The sequence below is a fragment of the Mercenaria mercenaria genome, chromosome 17 (genome assembly GCF_021730395.1).
Source record: "Mercenaria mercenaria strain notata chromosome 17, MADL_Memer_1, whole genome shotgun sequence".
NCBI classification, from domain to species: Eukaryota; Metazoa; Mollusca; class Bivalvia; order Venerida; family Veneridae; genus Mercenaria; species Mercenaria mercenaria.
This window is the reverse complement of record NC_069377.1, coordinates 53174788-53192281: the sequence shown is the minus strand read 5'-3', so window position 1 is coordinate 53192281 and position 17494 is coordinate 53174788. Positions and strand designations below refer to the sequence as shown.

The 17494-nt window shown below is 33.3% G+C and overlaps 1 protein-coding gene across 5 annotated transcripts in view; it reads right to left on the bottom strand.

The window, feature by feature from the left end:
* Positions 1 to 13938: 13938 nt before the first annotated feature.
* LOC128550077 (extracellular matrix protein A-like) overlaps positions 13939 to 17494 on the bottom strand; it is a 29613-nt gene continuing 26057 nt past the window's right edge. For 4 of the 5 annotated variants that reach the window (XM_053528181.1, XM_053528182.1, XM_053528183.1 and 1 more), the window contains 4 exons: positions 17031 to 17114; positions 16086 to 16163; positions 15434 to 15513; positions 13939 to 14995 (listed from right to left, as the gene is read on the bottom strand). In XM_053528181.1, the coding sequence (XP_053384156.1) occupies positions 15434 to 15513; positions 16086 to 16163; positions 17031 to 17114 (242 nt within the window). In that variant the 3' untranslated portion in view covers positions 13939 to 14995. The remainder of the gene's footprint in view (positions 14996 to 15433; positions 15514 to 16085; positions 16164 to 17030; positions 17115 to 17494) is intronic. The other variant, XM_053528184.1, reaches the window with a different exon arrangement.

Here is a 17494-nt window from a genome sequence, read left to right as displayed (position 1 = left end):
CTACAATTAACAGATAAAGAATTCTTCTTGTTAAGTACCTATTGTATGATTTCCATTTACTTGTTGTATGATAAAATTAAACGACAACCCGATGTAAATTTCCTGATACGATGAACCGTGTCAATTTATGATCTGGTTATGTCTGCCATACCGAAATCATTCTTATAAAAGCGTGAAAGTTTTGCCACTACAGTCTTCATTTTTACTTGCCTCCTCGCTTTTCCTTCTTCAATGTCAAAGAAGGGTATATTATGCCATACAGACATTAATCAAACTAGTATTACGTAAAAGTCTTGATTCTATTTACGGAAAATTTGCGAAAACACGACGTCGGAAAAGAAAACAAAAGAACAGTACGATATTAAAAACCAAAATCAAAGAGAGACACTTTTGCACAGTAACTTGTAAGTATACAGTAAAAGTCATTACTCATTGATATATGCAATAAGCATTTTACATCATTGTAGTAATTTACTAGACATAGATCCATTATTTGCAGTTTATTCTAAAAGGACATTCTCAACGAAGCAAGGAAAATACTAGTTCTAAATTTAAAAGTTAATAATTTGAGCAAGAAAGCAATAAACATCGCCCATGATTTGTTTTTTCAGAAAAGTACTTTTCACATTTGGGACAAATTGCTGGATAAAGAAAATCTGAATTACGTAGCAGGAATTCGTAAGAGTAATTGCGTTATACGTAAAATTAAAAAAAGAGTTAGTAAGTCATACGTAGGAATTATCAAGTCGTACGAAGGAGATGTTTTGCTTAGTGGTTGGTAAGTCATACATAGAAATTAGTATATCGCATATAGTGTTTATCAAATCATACATAGAAGATAATAAGTCGTACATAGTGGCTTGTAAATCATACTTAGAAATTAATTAAGTCGTACATAAGTTGACAGCCTCGTTTTGGTTTTGACAATTTAAGCACATAAACTGATGACGTCATCCACGAACTTGCATGAAAATGAAAGTAGGTTAACTGACAGACATGCATGTTTTGTTCTGCATATTTCTGGAAGGTTTGTGGTATTTTTTCATGCTTTTTGCATGTCTCTTAAAAGGATATAGATTAAATATTTAATTGTAAGTATACATTTGTTGCTGTTTGCTAATTTTATTCAAATATGAAATGGTTGTTTCTTGTATCCGCCCATCAACTCCCCTTTTTTGAACAATTGGAAAATATATCAAATAATTTATCAAATCAAATAATTCTCAATTCTATATTAATTATATAAATCCATTTAAAGTAAACAGGATAATTGAATTTCTGAACAGCAACAAATCTACCGGCTAAGATGGTATTGGCTGGAGAATAATCAAGAATTATTATCAAGTACTCTCTGCTGAGAACTTAAAATGGTAAACTTTCCCCAAAACAGTTGGTGTCATGATTTATAATGCATTAGACAAGCTTTATCTTTTATATATGAGAAACAAATTGAACTTTTTGAACTATCGTTTAAAAAAACGAATTTTGACCTACAATACCAATGCAATTAAGCGATTAATGAACATAATATTATGTTATATAAAGACATATATGCAAATACAAACCATCAAAGAAAGAAACGAAAATATGGGAACAAAATGAAAACTAGTAAGAAAAAACAAAAAGTGTCTGAAAACAAAAATCCTTATGAGGATTCTAACACAAAACGATTTGCTATCTGTATTTTACCCGACTGAGCTATGTTGCAGTATACTAACCGGAGAGTTAAAATGAAACAAATACTTATATTTACTTGTCAAGTAATATGCAAGCATTATGAATTGTTATTTTATCAGTTTTCATAAAATGGACTCGTCCTCGCGTTTCGGTAGGAATCAAGTTATCATTGGAGATTAGTTTCATGCAGCTGCAGATGAAATTTAATTGTTTCTATATTATGTAAACAGGGTGTTTGCACAGCATTGTTTCAGATACAAAGAAATTGGATTGTGAGATTGTCAACCGCATGCATTTAATTAATATCATCTTTGATATGATGCTAAACCTTTCTCCTCTGCCATATCGGTTTAAGTCGTGTTGTCACAGAGCACATGGAGGAATCTAAATGTGTTATGCAAAAATGAAATAAAAATTAAATGTCGATCCTGAGTTTCGAACCCACATGGAAAAAGATCTGTTGTTCATGGACAATATGCTTTACCTATTAGCTAATTTGTAATTGGTACTAAAACTAGAAATATTTAGATTTTAACATGTTAGAAAAATGTTGAATTCCCTATGTTCCATTTTAATCTATTTATAGTCATGTTTGTAAACATCAAGATATCGTTGGGGCATAGTATTTAAGATTTGTATTTAAATATATCAATATTGAAATAATGATTTAACTAAGACGCAATTACTAATCCAGGATTAAAAAGCGTTATTACGATTAGGTTGAAAAAAAAATCAGCACTATTTTGCATATTCAAAAATGGTTAAACAAAAATGATTATCATTTCGATTAGATCATAATGGAAAAATTTAGCATCTGTTTATAACGCAAAAGCAATCGTTTAGAATTATAAAACCTTAGCATTATATATATGAAGCATACTCTCATAGCATAAAAAACCTTAGCATTATGTATATGAAGCATACTCTCATAGCATAAAAGAACCTTCGCATTACGTATATGAAGCATACTCTCATAGCATAAAAGAACCTCATTCAAACATCATTCAAGCTACAGTTAAGAACTACATGTTTCTCTGATTCTATGCATCCATAGAATAATATTTTTATTACAATATTTATTCTAAATTGATTTAATCGTTTATAAATGCTGACATTTTAAAAAGTAAGCTTTCTCTATTATTGTTTTCCTATGACCAAGTCGCAAAGCGACCTCACAACACTTGACTGTGTCCAGAGACCAGTACAGAGCTCTTCAGACATGAAATAAGTACGCAACCATGTAACTAATCCATTTAAAGGCCACAGTATATAGACATTAAAAGAAAAATGTTTCAGAGTTTTAAATTCATCAAAAGTTGCAAGCTGCAAATTTACTGGAAAGAAATTATTACTAACATTTCTGAAAGGTTTTATTCAAGGTACTGGCATAGGCATACTTATCAGAAAGATTATAATATGTTGGATTTTATAGATATTTATATAACTCATCGAATCATGTAGATTATAGATATTTCGAAAATGAAAGTATTTTCTAAACCTCGAAACAATATCCTTAAAACTGAAGGCGTGTCTCAATTATAGTTCAAACTCAGGATTTCGCTCCTTGATTAAATAAATGTGATTTGCTACGGTATTTTGTAATAATCACACCCTACTTTTTAAATAAGGTAAATGAATATTCAAATTTCAATAATCCTTATAAACCAATATTTTAAGATTTGACTTTTACAATTCACTGAACATGAGATAATTGTCAGACACTCAATTTATAAAATAATCTAAAAATATTACCGAAAATACTGGCAAAATGTACGTAGTCCATCTTTGCTTTTATCTAGTACATAATTATCGTCTGTTAAACTACATGTGTCTATTTGAACATTTTAAACTGTTTTAACAAGAGGCGTTAGAGTATTTAAGTACTTTCTATTCTGTATTGATTCAGTAAAAGCGTTTCATAACAGTGTAGCTAAACCATAGATTCTTAAACGTGATTTTTTATTTTTATAGGAGATTAAATTTTTCTTGCATGGCATGCGCAAAGTTTAGCTGACCTTACAGAAAGTCAACGAGTGTCATGACTGGAAATCACGCCACGTAAGTACCAGTGAACTTTATATCGACTGTAAAAAATGTTAGAAAAGTTCCAGCTGCATATAAAGAAAATTCTATTTGAATCCCCCCAAAATTTAGAGAAAATATATTAAGTTCGTCTTCATCCTGTGTATGTATGGTTTTATGAAAATGAGATTTTTTTTGTAATGTTTCTCGTTGTCGTAATTTAGATTAATATTCAAGTTAACTTTTATGCATTTGCATTACCAAAATATCCATGTTCAAGCAACGACGTTTGCACTGAAGCATACACAGTGGTTCGCTATAATGTTACACCACAAAAGCACAGGCTTCGACTTTTCTGACTACGCACGTGCCCCAGAGACTGTACGTGCTCCGACAAAGTACCATACTATGCACCACAACTTTTTCTTATCGAAAAGCTCAAAAGTCTACAAATATACAAAATTTGCATTGTACTAAAATATACTGGGCGTTTATACGTACCTGACAGAAGAGCATAAGTGTCATGTGTATTTTTATTAAGTCGAAAGTTAAAACGAAACAACTCAAAATTTCGACCATTTAACTCTAACTTTTGACGAACGTTGCTCTAAATTTCGTCTCTTTAACGCGAAACTTCGGCTTGCTGCATCGGAAGTTTGACTTCAAAATCGATATTTCGGGTTATTAACTCTATATATGTATTTGCATAACTCTTTTCTTACGTAAGACCGTTAACATTCCATGGAAGTATATGTAGTTCACCCCCTCGTACTCCTATTCCTTCAATGGCTTTCCATCAACATACAGGGTGTCATACGCAATCCATGAAGTTTTCCCATTTTTTCTATGCTCTATCACCTTAGGTAGTAACATTCTTCTTTTTTCGATCACCTCTCTTGGAAACTGTTTATACATTCTGCATCCTGTACCTTCCAATGATTTCCACTGTTTTCTCACGAGTTCTCGTTCCTTCAACATCGTGAAATTTGCAACAACTTTCTTTCAGTCCAGTTTTATGTACTAGTACCCTTTCAAAGGCAATAGAATCCGCTGTTTCCTTAGTTAACTTTAACTTATTTTGCGAATGTTCTCGTAATTTATTTTAATTGTCTTTAGCACCCTCGTATTCTTCTTCTGAGATGTTTGTGAGTATTAGATTGTTCCTCAATGATTGCGATCGTAAGTATACAATATTCTCTCGTATATCATCTCTGGACTTCTGTAGGTCGATTACTTTACTTCGGTAGCGGTCAACATTGTACAGGTGACACAAGGATCTTGAGTAGCTCTGGAGGCCAGAGTAGGTCATACATGGATATATGTTGAAGTAATTTTAAGTCTAAGCAAATACTGTGTTACGTTCGTCCCTATAATGCTGAGTACCTTCAACTAACATATCCATAGATACGGAAGTAAATGTATCCACTGTTTTAACAATTTCTAGAACAATAAAATACATTCAAAGTAAAGTAGGCTTTAATAACTTACAGTTACATTTAGACCCTTGACACATGGACGGACGTTCAACTTTAGCGGATACTCAAACCATATACTTAGCCGAGCTTTTGAGTTAGTAAGCTTGGCACTAATGCTCTGCCATAGAAACGGGATGATTTATTGTGTTATTCTAACACGATCCGATTCATTTTCCTATTAAACAAAGAAGGCTGAAAACGGTGAATTATTATACATTCTAACACGATCCGATTCATTTTCCTATTAAACAAAGAAGGCTGGAAACAGTGAATTATTAAACAATAATTCACTGTTCTGATGTCACAATTATTACGTCAATGCGTGAAACGGCGTCGCGGCGCGCTGGAAAAGAAACCGATTGAAAATGGGCAAGTATTTAATGAATGCCAACAATGATGTACTTTAAAGTCCTTGGTAACGTGTTAGAATCGAAATAATATATCTCATTTAGTGATTTGCTCTTGAATAAATCACTGTTTGTCGTTCAGATGCGTAGTATTATATCACTCGGGCTGCGCCCTCGTGATATAATTCCTTCGCATCTGAACTCCAAACAGTGATTTATTCAGCGACAAATCACCGATGAGATATATTATTTCTTAAATCAGTTATTGTTCTCGACTCTATCGATGCATTTACTATGAGCAACCATTTATTCTAACGTGCTTGGTTTTTTTAATAAGTAGGCTAAATTGGAAAAAGCAATAGTTGTCATGTGTGGGGGCATTATGACATCTACTACTACTGAGGCCCATACACATTTTATATCCAATAACTTAATTCGTTGAAGGCTACAATTCTTTTAGGACAGCATTTTTTATTTAATACTAGTTATAGAATAGTTGATATTTTTTGTTCCATTAAGAACACATATTTCAAAGTATCTTCATCTTTTATCGGCGAAATGGAACGTTAGGTTTGTATCCCACCAGTTCGTCTGTCCGCAAAATTTGAATTTTAAGAAAGCAAACAAAGTTCTCGAGATATTTTCACATAACGTTATATACAGCTAGAAACCAATAAGGAGATAAAACGAAATAATTGCTTGCTATGGCAAAGGACAGAGCAAATATATATATAAATACAGCCGTTGCAATAATGAGAAAAATACTGGAGTTAGATTCATGGAGTCAGCTGTGTTAGGTAGGCTGCAATGAGGATCTTATTTTGTTTTATAATATACCTCTATAAATTCTGTAAAAATGCGAGTAAATTTGAACAGGCAGATAACGAATTCCGTCTTTTCATGTGGAACATGAGTGTGTCGAAGATTCTTTCATTAACATTCATGACCCTGTTCTATAAGTAGTTCAAACAAACAAAAAATAATTAAAAAATGAAAAGCGAGCCATATAGATTATCCGTTCTCATAATTGCAAACTAAGATAAAAAAAAGTTGTTCTATATAATTGCCCACACCATACGGCAGAAAGCACTAGTACCTGGATACCATGGGGTGTACTATTACTTCCAGCTTGGGTAAGTTTGCAGAAATTTGTATGATTAATATAAAGCATTTTATGATAAATTTATAATATCATTAATATATGTTAAAATTTGTGTATCTACAATTCCAGTAACTACTGTTTGATCAGGTATGGGTGTAATAATGTCACAAACTGTAATACAGAGTCCGCAAATGTTGTTCAAAATTAGTCCTTTGCCCAATAAACTTGCCAAAACCTGTATTCATAATCTTACCCGCAACATGAGAAAACCAACATAGCGCATCCGCGCAGTCTGGTCAGGATCCATACTGTTCGCTTTCAAACCCTACTGCAGTTAGAGAAACCGTTAGCAAACAGTAGGGATGGATCCTGACCAGACTGCGCAGAAGCACAGGCTGGTCCAGATCCATGCTGGTCGCAAACGCACTATGTTGGTTTTCTAATGGTGCGGCTCAAATTTTGTCTACTGTATTATTTTATAGTTCTTTCCTGTAGCAAAATAAATTGTGAAAATTTGGTAAAATAGCTGCAAATAATACAAGATAGCTAAAATCATCATAGCATTGTTACAACTGAGGTATATATCAATACAAACTATCCCAGCCTTATTTTTCCAGTATATATTTTACTTACAGACTATAGACTAACCTATCAAATGACATTAGATGTGCAGAACTGAGTTTTCTAATTTATTTTTCGCTCTTATTGTCATATTTTACTTAAGTTAGAAATCAGTATTTTAAAAACGATAAAAAGATCTTCCCGGTAAAGAAGAAAGCCTACTAATGCCATATACAGGAAGGACTGATTTCTAATCAAAGTCGGAATCGAGCGGCTGATAAATTATAGCTTTTCGTGTCTTTATTGGTGTCATTTAAAGGGTGCCCATGGGAGGTTTAACTTGCGATACAGAGTTGAGTGACCGAAATAATGCTCTTCATATAGCGCTTTTCTTCTTTTTGTTTTATATGTGTGTTGTTTTCAAACTGTCTGGGTCTTTTAGGCACCGATGAAAATGATAAGGCCGAGTGGTAAAGGTCACTGTCATCAGTAGAACCTCGCGTGGGTTCAAATTCTCTCTTGGGGTGTTGAATTCTTCATGTGAGGAATCCATCCAGCAGGATTACGGGTCAGCGGGTCTACCCAGGTATTCGCCCGGAATGAAATAATACCCCCAGAGGGACACCACGAGTCTCTCCTATCTTTCCGCTCACAGGGACCCAAATCTAGTTCCGTTTCCTCTTAAGCTCGACAATTCGAAGAATAAGGAGGGCTGGCGTTTGCGTCTGTGTTGTAAGCCTAATATCTTCTTCATTACTCAAGATATTCAAGTGAAACTTGCTCCACTTACGCACAGTGGCAATGTTCAACAGTTCGATAAGTTGTGTTACTCTTCATGCAATATTATTATAAGTACAACTTAGAAATTTGGGTTAAAGTTTTTATAAAGTCCAATATCTTCTTCATTACTTCATATATTCAATGGGAACGTGCTGTACTTGCTCATAGTGACAATGTACATAAGTGTTTCAAGATGTGTAACTCTGCCTGCAATATTTTTATAATTATGCCTCATTTTAACTTAGAAATTTGGGTAAAATATTTTTTTATAAAGCCAAATATTCTTTATTGATTAATATATTCAGTTGAAACTTACTTTCCTGCTCAAAGTGAAAATGTACATTAGTTTGTCAAGATGCGTAACTCTTCCTGCTATATTTTAAAAGTTATGCCCCTATTCATCTTAGAAATTTTGGTTAAAGTTTTTCGAAAAGTACAATACCGTGTTTTAACCATTGCAGATGCAACGTTCCAACGTCACACTCATATTCCAGGTAATAACACAAATTCTAATATGCATGTTTCTGTTAAAACACACTTAGCTAAAATGACGTCACGTTAACGTGCGATGACGTCAATGTTTTTGTTGCGAACAAGAAAGAGCGCTACAATATTTTATCAACAGTTTTAGATTAAGGGCTTATTTGAATCGAAATAATGTATAGCAAAATCGTGTTTTACCTAAATTAATACACGCAAAATCGGTTATACGTCGCCAGAATAATTCACTCAGGATACGCCCTCGTGAAATTATTCCGCGGACGTATAACCTCTTTCAGTGCATTAATAACGTTAAAACACTGTTTTTCTATACATTATTTCTTAAACGTCACACTCATATTCGAAGTAATAACACAAAATTACGGTATCAAGGCTCATACTTCAACTTTCGTGGACTTCTAAAAATCTAGGTTGAAATTTTGCATACATAAATTCTACATAATCGGTGCAGATATTGACTTGAAACTTTATAAAAAAAATATTGAGGTGGAAAAAACACGGTGAAAGGTGCATGTCCAATAACTCTTTTTGGACCCGGAAACTGTAGGTTAAAGGTTTTGCATGGCGATTACTATCTTCGTTAATGATGCTGATACTTTGCTGAAATTTTGCATAGATGTTGGGTGCAATTAAACCAGATCACAACATCAAGTCCGATAACTATTACATTTATTTGGGCAATACACCTATTCTTCTGAAGGTAGAAAATCCATTTACTGACAAACCTTCAAATAGGCCAGCGTGTTGTCAGAAGACAGCTCTTTTTCTTCTTTGAATATGTGCTAAAAGTATAATAGCTGCTACTTTTGAAAATCATGATTGTAGGGATAACGCATGTTTTTTCGTGTTATAACATCTGCAGAATCCCGAGGGATTGGTTGACACCCGAGCCCGTTAGGGCGAGGGTACCAACGATTCCGAGGGATTCTGAAGATGTTATAACACGAAAAGAACATGCGCTAACGCTATTCTAGCATAAAACGCGTTAAAAACAGGAAACTGAATATATTGTCCCTCAACGTCATTGAATTTCCATGAAATACGCGGTAAAGTCTACGTTGTTTTGTCACTTTGACGTCATTTCATTTTGAATTATCCGTTTTGGGGCCGTAATGCGTTTACGCTCTGCCATGGAACGTGCATATATAAAAGGTGTTATAACAGCACGTGAGCGCGAGAATCTCTCTGTTAACACACGTTTTCTCTCCTGTTAAAACACCCCCGAAAAGTGACAAAAACAGCAGTTTTATGCTAGAATGACTTACTATCACTTGCAGAGACACCTATTTATTTAATGCCAGTGTCACAGGGAATCCAGTTAGTTTCTGATAACGTTTTCACTTCCGGACTATAAGCAGCAAAATACAATAATCATTACGTTTAAACTTTACAAAAAGACATTCTAGCATAAAACTGCTGTTTTTGTCACATTTCGGGGGTGTTTTAACAGGAGAGAAAACGTGTGTTAACAGAGAGATTCTCGCGCTCGCGTGCTGTTATAACACCTTTTTATATATGCGAGTTCCGTGGCAAAGCGTAAACGTCATTCGGCCCCAAAACGGATAATTCAAAACTAAATGACGTCAACGTAAAAAACAACTCAGACATTCCCGCGCATTTCATGGAAATTTAATGACGTTGAGGTAGGATGTATTCATTTATTAGTATTTTTTCCGCGTTTTATGCTAGAATAGCGTTAGCGCATGTTCATTTCGTGTTATAACGTCTGCAGAATCCCGAGGGATTGGTTGGTGCCCGAGCCCGTAGGGCGAGGGTACCAACTTATCCCGAGGGATTCTGCAGATGTTATAACACGAAATGAACATGCGCTAATGTAGGGATAACGCATGTTTTTTCGTGTTATAACATCTGCAGAATCCCGAGGGATTGGTTGGTGCCCGAGCCCGTTAGGGCGAGGGTACCAACGTATCCCGAGGGATTCTGCAGATGTTATGACACGAAATAAACATGCGCTAACGCTATTCTAGCATAAAACGCGTAAAAACTGATAAATGAACACAATGTCACTCAACGTCATTAAATTTCCACGAAATGCGCGGGATTGTCTGAGTTGTTTTTTTACGTTGACGTCATTTGGTTTTGAATTATCCGTTTTGGGGCCGAATGACGTTTACGCTTTGCCACGGAACGCGCATATATAAAAAGGTGTTATAACAGCACGCGAGCGCGAGAATCTCTCTGTTAACACACGTTTTCTCTCCTGTTAAAACACCCCCGAAAAGTGACAAAAACAGCAGTTTTATGCTAGAATGTCTTTTTGTAAAGTTTAAACGTAATGATTATTGTATTTTGCTGCTTATCGTCCGGAAGTGAAAACGTTATCAGAAACTAACTGGGTTCCCTGTGACACTGGCATTAAATAAATAGGTGTCTCTGCAAGTGATAGTAAGTCATTCTAGCATAAAACTGCTGTTTTTGTCACTTTTCGGGGGTGTTTTAGTTGTTATAACGTCTGCAGAATCCCGAGGGATTGGTTGGTGCCCGAGCCCGTAGGGCGAGGGTACCAACGTATCCCGAGGGATTCTGCAGATGTTATAACACGAAAAAACATGCGTTATCCCTACAGAGTACCATTTAAAATTGATCCTTTGGATAGGGGCGTCAGTTGCTTCAAGGACAAAGTCAAGGGAACCCAATTTAATATAAATTATAACTTTGGGGTCATGGTCACTTTGACCTAGATTTTTTTTCTTCGTTAATATTGGTGTACTTTTATCGGAATAGCTATCCTTTGACAACATGAAATATTTCATTAGTTTATTTGGTAAATAGATTTTAGTTTTGCGTGATTTATTTGCAAATAAAATAGGTTTTGAGTTCAGATGCGTAGTATAAAACTAATCACGAAGGCCGAAATTCTGAGTGGTTAATTACGACGCATCTGGACAACAAAAAAATACGTGTTTTATTTGCCAACAAAGCACGCAAAACTAAAGTCTATATATTCATTATATTAACACGTTCGAATTACACCATGAAGGGATACTAATCTGGAATCTTTTTTTTAGTCGTAAATGGAGGCATTACTTCCCTTGGCGCTAAAAGTAGGTTTATTATTATTTATTATTATTTATTATTGTGACAGGTACAAAATAAATAGATAAAGAACAATTTTTATAACAATTAGATCAGATCAATACCCAGCCTAATAAGGCTAATCAGTCGCTCAATACATTGTAGAGAAATCATGCATTAAACAATTTACAGTACAAAGAAAGTAAATATACTGTGGTGTATGATAGTATATATCATATTTATAACAAAAATGAGAACATAACATGTGTTTAAGGAGGTAGGTTACCTTTATATTTGTATGTGCGCATGTCCAACCGGAAACTAACGTGACGATTTACGACAACGTTTACGACAAACTAAATGTGTTTGTATATTCATTATTCTGAAAACAAATCATAGACCTGTATTCGATCTGACGCTTTATGGTTTAATAATGCAGAAATAATGAATAAATTGCCGCAGAAACGCTTCAAAACAATGTTACCTTAAAATGACGTCATTGACGTCATGACGTTACGTGTCAGTTACCGCGCAAAATTAATAGCTTTTTTCTTGAAAGTACGTAATTCTGTGCATTTTCTTTATTCAAACTATTTTCAAATAACCATTATTTGCTGAAATATGTTTTACGAGTCTTTTGCTCTGAATAATAATTAATATTTTGCTTCTTTTATGTAGTTATATTGAAATGTTATGCGGAATGTAAGAAAATGGATGATGGTAACCAATGTTATTTGGAATATAGTTGGGTGAGAGGTTACTTGTTACGGCCATTTTCAAATAAAAAATCTAGCAGTTTGATTTGTAATACCTATTTCTCAGGTTCCGTTGATAATTTGTTACTTATATACTAAAACTAAGATCTAAAATTGTTCAAATTTCAGTAGACAATTGTGGTTTCTTGAATTGAATTGATGTTACCATGGAAACGAAGCCCGTGACCTATGTATCTAAATGTAAAATTCAAAAGCGTTGACACTAGTCTATTTAAGAAACACGGCTTCGGCTTTTTATTTTCATTTCAACAATATCCATGAGAATAATAGTAGCAATCTGAACGATTTTTCTATGAAAAATGCCACACGAGGGGTACTGCTGTAAGTATTCTAAGCTTAGAAATTTGTTTGAATAAATGCAGATAACACGAAAATATAACTTACGTTAGAAATAATATGTTTTAAAGCTACATCAATTAGAAAGATAATCTTATTCAATATTATTTTATAAGAAATTACGACAAAAAGCAAGATATAAGCCATTTAAACATCTCTGTTGCCATGGTTACTTTAAACTTTAAGAAAAATAGGGTACCATGTATAGTGCTTGGTATTTTGCTAATAATATTACCCAAATATTCCATGTTGGTCATTAAAAGAATGGCACTGAAGCCGTCGAAAACCCCTATTTTTATACATAGTTGTTTAAAAATGAGAGAAAATGCGTTACCATGGAAACACGAGCCCCGCGACATATACATTTTAAGCTTATATTAGAAAGCTAACGTGCATACCAGTATAATTATAGATTATGCTGACTTCTACGGATATCAATGAAACTAAAACACACTGAAAAGTGTTAAATATCCGTATTTTCCTTCTTCTTTTAATATGAAATATCTTTGGAAGGTCATGTTCATCAAACCTGGATAAAAATTGAACTTGAAGAGACAGAGACAAACGAAACTGAGATTTTAGCAGTTAAAACTTCATATTACACGAAATACAAAAAGATGCTGCGGTTCAACTAATTTGAATTTACCCTTGAAACAAGGTAACCTACCTCCTTAAACAAAAAAAAAATGAACTAGGTGGTTCTTAGCTTTAAGGCATCTATTATATACTTGCCAATATTAACAATATTTCTATCTGTTGAAAAAAGGGTTTTAACCATATCACTTTCTGGCAAAGTTGATAAATCTATTCCACCAAGATAGTTGAAAAGAACTGAGCGTAAGTTATCGTACCTATGACAGTGAAAAATGAAATGTACTTCGTTTTCAACAGTTTGTGCATCAAATTGCTTGCAAAGTCTATTATAGGTCATTTTGCGAAACATGTTTTAATCGACAAGACAATTAATACACTGTAAAATCTTTCTTTGTTTATATAAAAAAAATCTTAAAAGTGTTGGAATGCACGTTTTCTCTTTCATCACCATCTCCATAAAAGGTATTTTAAAACCGATATATCAACCATTTTCAAAACTTTTAAAAACATTTTACAATTGTGAACAATAGTCACTTACAGACAGAGAATCTATATATTTCATTTGAACTGCACACGTATTTTAATTATAGAAACAGTGTATATTTTTATAGTTCTGCAACGAGAATTGTTCGCGAATTAAGTGCATATTACTCAATGGAAATCTAATCAACTTCTTACTAAATACGCATCTACACGTGTAACTGTTATACAAAATGTGTAAATATATAATATTCAGTTTATATCTTTTATTCTTGTGGTAAAAATAACTTTCAATGTGCCAAAACTAAAATGAATTACAAGTAAGGATTTTATTGTGCAGATCATACAGTTTTGCGTGTATCAAAATGTCACAGTAGAAGCACTTTAAAGTAAATAGTAATACAGAACAAGTGGGATTAGTAAAGGTCAAAAATTATAATATAATTATTTAATAGCTCTTTGATAAGGTGCAGTTATATTAATCTCTATTTACTATGTCTGTGTACTCAATACATTTTTTTGGCATTTGACCTTCTTGACCCATTGTATTTGCAATTCCGTCAGACGGTGCTTTTGTAACACTTTACAGGGGAGAGAACTTCATGAAGCTAAAGCTTTCAATTCAAACCACTGAAAAATGTTATAATGCCATTCCACTGTTTAATAATTAGACGAATGAATATCTTTTAACCAGACCAAGTTGGAGGTAGTGAACATGTCCTCTTAAAGCGGCACTGATCTCCAGATTTTTGCTCAAGATGATTTTCCTTTAAAGTTGAAGTTTGGTCATATTATGACCATTAGAATACGAGTTTTTGATTCTAAACTAACATAAGAATATGAGTATTTGTTTCTAAACTATCTTAAAAATACTAAATCAAAAAGAAAAAATGTTGCCGGTGTCGGAAATTATTCAAAGGGATGTTTGCCGTAAATTTACTGACTGAATAGCGAACAGTGCAGACCATGATCAGACTGCACGGATGTGCAGGCTGATCTTGGTCTACACTGGTCGCAAAGGCAAAATCACTTGCCGCCAGCAGGCTAAACGTTAAGAAATATAGCATTAATTTCCTGATACTTAAAAAAATCTCCTTTTTGCTGTCATACGATCTGGGAACCAGTGCCTTTAACTAGCTACATTTGTCAGCTAATAACAAATGAAAACGGAAATGTTTGTAACTTAAACACGTTTGAAACACATGTATATACATAGTTTTATGTTCACCGGAAGTTTAATCAATTATATCTTCTTTCTTTGTTGTATTACTTGCTGAGATTGTTTCTCGTATACTTTTGTATAATATCCTGGAAGAAAAGAAGTGAAAAATGATATAGTATTGCTTCACCATAACACATACCACAATACAACATATAAATTTTACAAGGAAGCTACAATCTATAGTATTCTAAAATGACAGATACATAAATTTGATTTAAAATTATGGAAAGTACAGAAAACTTATTATTCTCACAAACACGAGGTGGTTCAATCCAATATACAAAATTCGTAGCTTTTTTCTGCATACTGTCATCAATTACTTATTACATTCTTGTAATAAAAGAAAAAGAAATACAAATATATAAATACATATAAACAACCGAATTCTTGAAGATGACGAAGCTAGAAAAAAAGTGCGGCACAATTATTTTCACGTATAAACTTATATATTGTTTCGTATTGTAGTACTTAATCTGGAAATGTACCAAATATACTAACAAGCTAGTCTCTTATTACATGCATACCTAAAGAATCGAAATCTGACGTGAAAGCAAGGCGCCACCAAACAGCAAAATTAATGACACGACAGTAGTCTTCATCACCCCTACAATATATAGAAACTATGAATTAGTGCAATGTAATAATTTCGTGAAATAAAGAATGTCGACAAACCATATAGTTTTCATCCTTCAGCTGTTATAGATCTTTATTACGATGCGTAAGTAACATAAATTATCAACAGGTGTGTGTAGGAGTTACATTAAGAAAAATGCACCAATTTTAGGAAAATTAAAATTAATAACTTGTAAAATAGTTTGCTTTAATTACATTGATATCTATTCTGATAAAAAATAGTGTACATTAAATTTAGAAAACTAAGATTCAGTTATATAAATTATTTCCAATTTACCATATGTTTGAACATTTTCACTATTTTGTGTACCAACAAATACCAAAAAAATAAGCCTTTTGTCTTTAAAATTCTTATGCCATAAAAGAGCCCTTCGTCATGAAAGAACCTTTGAGTGAAAGTTATCTTTTGTGATGGATGGCTCCATTGAAACGAATGTTGAAGATAAATAAGTAAGAAGTAAGTAACCGATTTCAACAAAAAAGAAAGACTACAATCTTAGAAGAAATTTTCATTAATGGAGTCGTTAATCTAAATACATTTACCGCTTGTACATTTTCCCTCGACACACTGATTTCCTTCAGTACCCGTGCAATCTGTGTTACTTGTGCAAACATTCGTTCCTTGTTACAAAAGAAAACAGAGAAAATGAACAGTTATTATCATAAAGAACAAAGAATGTTAAAAATAGCCTGGTATAATAAAGATTTATTTTTTATATGCAAATACAAAGTATGGAAACAGTAAGAAAATAGGTAAAACTGAATGTTTTAAGGTTTTATTTCTAGCTACGTTGAAAATATTGTTATGCCATCAAATAGTATCCTGATGTTAAGGTAGTTCTACACGTTTGATAAACTGGAAGTGATGGCATGACGTCATTTATCCGGAAAACGTAAACTAAAACCTGGATTTGGAGTACGGAAATGAAAATCACTTTATGAATTATGGCAACCAGTGAGTAAATTTATTAAAATGGCACGGTTACTATCTTTCTAAAGTTAAAATATGATATCAGACACGTTAAATAATTCAAAATAATGTCTTAGAATTTTTATTATGGTCAAATAGCTCAAAAATAAGCACACGGACCTATACATTTTATTTCACCACATTATAGACCATATATTTATTTACGACTGTGAGAAGTTTCTTTAAAATCTACATTGTAGAAAAATTTCTATTTGCAAAAATGTTATGAAACTTGTGATTTTCACATGTGTCTCACATTATGAAAAATTGCGTGAGGTCCAAATTTTTCAAATCAGTCTGGCAAAAATCAAGCACACGACCCTATCTTTCTTATTTGCTGAATTTTCTAAGCATATTCTGAAGTTTTGAAAAATCAGGGTTTACTTAAATTCTACATTGTAGAAAAACTTCGATCCGAATGTGCAGAACTACCTTAAATACAGTGACGCAAAAATGATCCACATGTATTCGACACAACGGTTGTTACAGTACTTGTAAATATGAAGGTGTTACGTTACCTCCAACTTTGCATCGCCCGTCAATACATTCTGCGTTAGCCGTGCCTGCACACTGTCCATCACTCGTGCATTGTTCGTTTAGCCCTGAAGAAGCAACAAAAGTACTAAGTAATAAAGCGTTTTCCTTCACATTTGACTAGATATTACAGAAAAAAATGGTGACACAGCAGCATTACGAGCTTCTTATCTGAAATATGTCCTCTATCCATCCAACTTATAGAATTAGCGAATGTAAATTCTAACATGGCTCTATTTGACAACCAGTTAAACAAAGAAGGAAGTCTAATATGCCTGTCTCTGTTAAAACACATTTACGCTAGAATAAACAAATAGATCTATCAGTTAGAAAGTGTTTGTTTCAGAAGATTTGATGTACATTTTACTACCACTACTTAGCACTGCAAAAGTCGAGTATTTAAACGGTATATAATGGAAGCAGAGTAGAATCTCACAGCCATGTTACA